Below are 5,902 nucleotides of genomic sequence, written 5' to 3' on the forward strand. Positions count from 1 at the left end.
AAAAAAAAAAAAAAAAAAACAGATTCCTCCATAAGTTTAGGCAAATGCTTTCCAAGAATATTTATCTGGTCTCATTATGTTTTTACAAAAGGTCACAATTATTGGCATGCCAATCACTCTGCAGAGAAAATTTTCATCCCATATTCTGTATAATTGAAGTCTTTTCATGGTCAGTGTCATCTAAATGTCCCCCCAAAGCCTTATGCTCACAAAGGTGGGGCTCTCGGGAGGCCATTTGTTTGTATGAGTTTTTACGGGATTAGTCTTTAGATGGGTTTAGGGCTGGGTGTGATGTTGGGAGATGAAGCCTGGAAAAAAGCAGTGGTTCGCTGTAGACCTGGCCTGGGTGCATCTCCTTCCTCCTCCCCGAGTGCTTGCTCATTCCTTCGGCCATGGCTGTGTTGCCCTGGCTGGAGCCAGCTGATCACGGGCTCAAAGTCTACACAGAGTGAATCAAAATAAACCTTTCCACCTTTCAATTGGGAATGTCAGGTCCTATGTCCCAGCCACAAGAAAATAAGCAAGATGACTAGTTTCTAGGAAAAAGTAAAAGCCTAATGATATGCTAGAACAATTTTTCAGAAAACTGAACCTAGTAAATCTAACTAGAGCCAGATGGTACCAATTGCTGTTTTCTCATAATAAAATTTTCTGTTCATAGCTGCAAATTGCCTCTTGAAACATTTGTTGCGTGTTCTCATTACTACCAAAGTCTTCTGTTTTCTCAACCATTTCTTCTTAAAGATGAAACTGGAAAGTGTACTGCCAGATATTACCACAGTGAGGCATACAGGAATACATATTCCATTACTGCTGTGAAGATGTTTTATCTAGAATATGCACATGCAAGTGGTACTGTGGAGTCATAATCTACACACTTTACTGTTAGTGGAGCAGCCTTAGACTGGTTATCAACTCTTAAATTTAATTAGTGGAATCGAAGTCAGTAAAATGATATCTTTGAACAGCTGAGAAAAGATTCCCTCCTGTTAGATTATCTATATGCAATGAAAACAACCGTGAAAAATGATGATGAAATAAAAATTTATGCATATGAAGAAAATCTGAGAGGAAATTCTAATGTATGTTGTTCAGAATATAAAATAATCATGATTAATGCAAGCACACAACTGCAGAAATAATGGAATAACTGGAAAGAAAAAGTATTTGGGCAATTATGAGCAAACATTAGTGCTTAGAAATGGAGTATGTAAAATCCTGCAAAGCCTAAATATGTGTAGTGGCAAAATATATGATAGTAATCACAAAAGTCAGGAAAGGAGTTAAGGGAGTTACAAATCTTGTAGTGTTCTTAAAGAGACAAATGTACTATTTAAATAGACTGCAAGAGGGAAAAAATGTATATTGCAATCTTTAAGTTATCTTGGAAACAAAAGAAAAGCTTGACTAATAAACACTGATATTGAACAAAAATGCTATAGGAATAACACCTAGTTTAGTTGTAAATAAAAGCCAAAAGTGACCAAAAATGTACTAATTTAAAACAGACATGTGGAAAAGTACAGAAAATTCAGTAATTACATTAATACAAGTAGACTGAGCATCCAGTTCAAAGAAAATTATTATCCTCAGTGAAAAATTGAATAATTTTAGAAGATATTCATTGTTTTTGCAAATATAAGAAAAAGTTTGTATGATTATTGAAGAGAAAACAAGTTTTAACTCAAGAAATATTAGGACAGATAAAATGGGACATTTCTTAGTAATAATACATGAGGATAAACTAGAAAGACAAATCAATCTAACAAGATAATAGTATAAGAGACATACATTTAACAATCAACATAATTCTAGTCAACAAGTAAAATATATACTCTTTAAAATAACATCAGCAAATACAAATATAAATCTTGGTGATAAATTACTATAGTTTATACTGTGATAGTTCAAAAACTGGTGGGAAAAATTATGGTTATTCAAGTAGGGAAAAATCATGCTTATAGATTTGAGGTTTCATTGTTCTTTGTTTTTATTTTTTAATGTATGAAGTACAGGGTCTACAGTGTCTCACTACACCAATCCTCCCGTTTCCAGCCTCACAAGCACTGGGATTGCTGGTGTGAGCCACCACGCCCCGTCTCGGTCACCTTCTCAGTGCCCTCCAGGAGCAGGGCCTGCACAGCATGCCGAGATTGAACCCAGATCCCTGAGTCGACTTAGGGAGGCGCGTTAGTCGGCTGAGCTGTCTCGCCGGCACTCAATATTCTTTAGACTCGTTCTGCAGAGGTTTACCTATAAGTTAAACCCACTAAAATCTCAGGGAGCAGCATTAGAAGGTTACAACCAAATGACGTAATACACATAAAAAATGTAAAGTATTGAAAATAACACCAATGATCTGGGGAAAAAATGACTAAAATTGGAATACTGGAACTATCATAAACAAAAACTAAATAAAGGCACCATAATTCAAATATTGCTGTATTAGTGTACAAAGAGCCAAATTAACAGTGCAACATGGATTTCTCATAACAGAGGCATGTACATGTAGGTGGTTTTTTATGCACTTGTGTTAAGAAAATTTAATAGGGTGAATATTTTCTTTTACATTTTTTAGGGAAGGGTCTATAGGGTGTTCAGAGTCTCATTACTAGATCAGACTCATAGTGATCAGCCTATCTAAAGCCTCCCAAGATCTGGGATTACAGGTGTGCGCCATCACGCCCAATCTCAGTTGCTGTCTCAGAGTGCCCTGGGGTGAGAACGGCATGGTAGGTCTGGGGATTGAACCCCTGGACCCTGTGCCTCCTTGCATTTGCTTTAATCCTCTGAGCTATTCGACTAGGCCTGGGAAAAATATTTTCCATAAGTGTCACTAAAACTAAATTTCTATAATATAGAAAACAAGGTTCAATCCCTGAGCACCAAAAACAAAGAAAACATGGACTCCACTGCTTAAAATGATACAAAAGTTAATGCAAATATGGTAAAGAACAAAATGAAATCAAATTAGACAAATATAACTAGTTTACAGTCTTAGGAACATGTACAGTATAATTAAAAAAGGCCTGTAACCTAAATGACAAGAAATTCCCATTACATGGTTATAGCACAGTTCAAAAAGAAAAATGGGGAAAATATTTTAACCTTTTTCTCATATTTTTTTTTACCTGTGTAAATTTTCATATGAAATCAATAAATATACTTCTGAGTTAATCACTCTGCTACACTTCTGGGAGTTAATGTCTTAGGAACTCAGTGTTCTTTGTGGGTCTTTCTTTTCTCTTGCACTTAAGGGAAACCTTTTAAATCGCTCAAACACTCACAGCTCTATATATCCTAAAATTCTGTAATGTCTGTGTCATATCTCAGCTGAGAACACAACATCCAGTGATGTTAAAACTGCTTTCTCAAAAGGCTCTGGCTGTGTCCAGGAGGAAGCTCCTTTTATTGCAAACACTTTAGACTGTGAGTGTCTGCTCATAACTAGCCCAGTAAGTTCTCAAACCTCATCAAGATCAGAGTGGCTAAATATCAGCATTTGCAGGAAGCTTGTGCTATAGTTACTATTATGCTGGAAAAGTCCTCTGGAAGAGACTCACTCTTCTCTCTGCTGAAGTGAGATGCACACACATTAAGCCTTTGCAAAAGAGGTAAGGGCCAAAATTTAAAATACAGTTGCATATGGCAATTGAGAAGTTACTTGTCTATTGAAGAAACTTCCATATTCGCTGTAGTATTAACATATTAACTGCTTTTAAAAATATAAAAACATTTCTTCATTGTATAATCTTATCATTAAAATAGGAAGAACAATTCTCTTTCTGTAAACTGAGACTAATTTTCTCTTAATTATACCACAAAAAATGCCATACAAATATCAATCTCAAAAAACATTTAGAAGAAAATAGACTAAATGTATAAATGCCATAGGACTCAATCATCTCACTTGTGTTGATCAAAAAGTTTTGAAATCAATATATCAGAGAGATATTTGTAAAATGTTCATTGTAACATTATTTTCAATAGCTAAAATTATGAAATCAGCCTAAACACCCACCACCAGAGGAATACACAAGAAAATGTGAAGTACCTCCCCCCACACACACACTCACACACACACACACACACACTCTGAGATATTATTCAGCCTTTGAAGGCAAAAAAGTAACACCAAAAAACCCCACATCTGCATTGCATCATGTCATGAATGGAATTAGAACAGATTACTCTAAGTGTCAGAAGGCAAACACAGAAAGACAAATACTATTCTTCCACGTACATAGAGGCTAAGACAACTGAACCACAGAAGAAGAGCAGAATGATGGTGACTAGAGTGTGCAAAATGGGAGAAAGGATAAGGTGACAACCCCAGGAAAGAAAGCCTGAGGTGTGTAGGAGGAATAAGCCCAATGTTTAAAGATCAATTACATAGAATCTTGAATATAGTGAACAACTGAGAGCTGGACATTTCCTAGGAACCTGGTATATGCTAGCAAAAGGTGTACACCTCACTGAGAGCTGGACATTTCCATGTCATTAAGACATTTCTAATGCTCTAATCAAAAAAGATGTTGAAAATTTGAGGTGAGGCATATGTTAATTTTATTTAAGTATTCCACCCTGTTTTTTTCCACCTTGTTTTAAAAAATGCTACAGTATTACTTTACAACCACAAAAATGACATGAACAAGTATCTCTTTCCAATATAAAATAACATAGGTAAGCATAAATTATAGCTTAAAAAGTAGTAACATTGGTAGATCTAAGACAGAAGGCTATGGATGTCTTCCTGTGAAGTAATAAACTGAGTTTTCCTCAATGCTCCAGGCCATGTATATTCAAGTGACTTGCGTGGTTTCAAGCTCCTAAATGGAGGCACTGTGCTCAACTCTTTGGGCTCTTGTCTGGGCTCAGAGTGAAACTAGCTTTATCTCCAAGCCTGTTTATGATTTCAATTTATTAAAGTATTTTATAATTATAGCTAGATAATTGTATACATTATCAAATTACATCTATCATCAACAGATGATTTATTTTGTCATAAGGAGGCATGCATTTATTGAAATATGGACACTGTGAGAAATAAGAGAAAGAAAATATAGGTAGTCACAAGGAATTGTCTATTGTTGGGATTGCAGGAGAATTTTATTTAATTTCTGTATTTCCTCCTTTTAATGGTAATTATAACAAGAATAAGTTATAACATATAATTGAATTGCTTATTTTATATGTATCATTTAAAAACTGGAATAAGATTTGTCATTATTTACTTTCTCAAAACTTCCAATAGTTATTTTTCCAGGATGCCACCATATTAAGAATAAAATGTCTTGTGAAGTCAACAATTTCTGTAAAGAGGAACTATATAGTACAGGATACAATGGAGTAGAAGCCAGGAGAACATACATGGCTGGTTTTGAATCATACTGTGAGTGAACAATTATGTAGGTAGGGCTTTATTCAAATGAAAGCATTGAGGTCTAACTCATTTTTATTTTATTTTATTTTATTTTTTTTTGTGTGTGTGTGTTTTAAGGGTCTACAGTGTGTTCGGGGTGTCACTACTAGATTGGGATCATAGTGATCAACCTGTTTACAGCTTTCCAAGAGCTGGGATTATGGCCACAACCAGTCTCAATTGTTGTCTTAGTGGGCCCCAGGGGCTGGGCCATCACGGCAGGCCTGGGGGTTGAATCCCTGGCCCCTGGCCTTGTTTCCACGTCCTTTAATCTGCTGAACTATTTGGCTGGTCCTTGGACAGCCCAGATCTAACTTATTTTCTTTATTTTTATTTATTTGAGAGAGAGAGAGAGAGAGAGAGAGAGAGAGAGAGAGAGAGTGGTGTGTGTGTGTGTGTGGCCAGCTCAGCCCACCAGGGGGCAGGGCTGGCTGGCATGTGGTGCTGGGGGATCGAACCGCGATCCCTGATGCCTTGCCA

At 36.1% G+C, this 5,902-nt stretch overlaps 1 protein-coding gene across 1 annotated transcript in view; it reads left to right on the forward strand.

Moving 5' to 3' along the window:
- LOC101573136 (olfactory receptor 52N4) overlaps positions 1-2,264 on the forward strand; it is a 7,041-nt gene extending 4,777 nt beyond the window's left edge. The window contains exon 3 of the mRNA XM_012517126.2: positions 2,182-2,264. Within this exon, the coding sequence (XP_012372580.2) occupies positions 2,182-2,264 (83 nt within the window). The remainder of the gene's footprint in view (positions 1-2,181) is intronic.
- The last annotated feature ends 3,638 nt before the right edge of the window (positions 2,265-5,902 follow it).

The sequence above is a fragment of the Octodon degus genome, unplaced genomic scaffold (genome assembly GCF_000260255.1).
Source record: "Octodon degus isolate 3935 unplaced genomic scaffold, OctDeg1.0 scaffold00146, whole genome shotgun sequence".
Lineage (NCBI taxonomy): Eukaryota > Metazoa > Chordata > Mammalia > Rodentia > Octodontidae > Octodon > Octodon degus.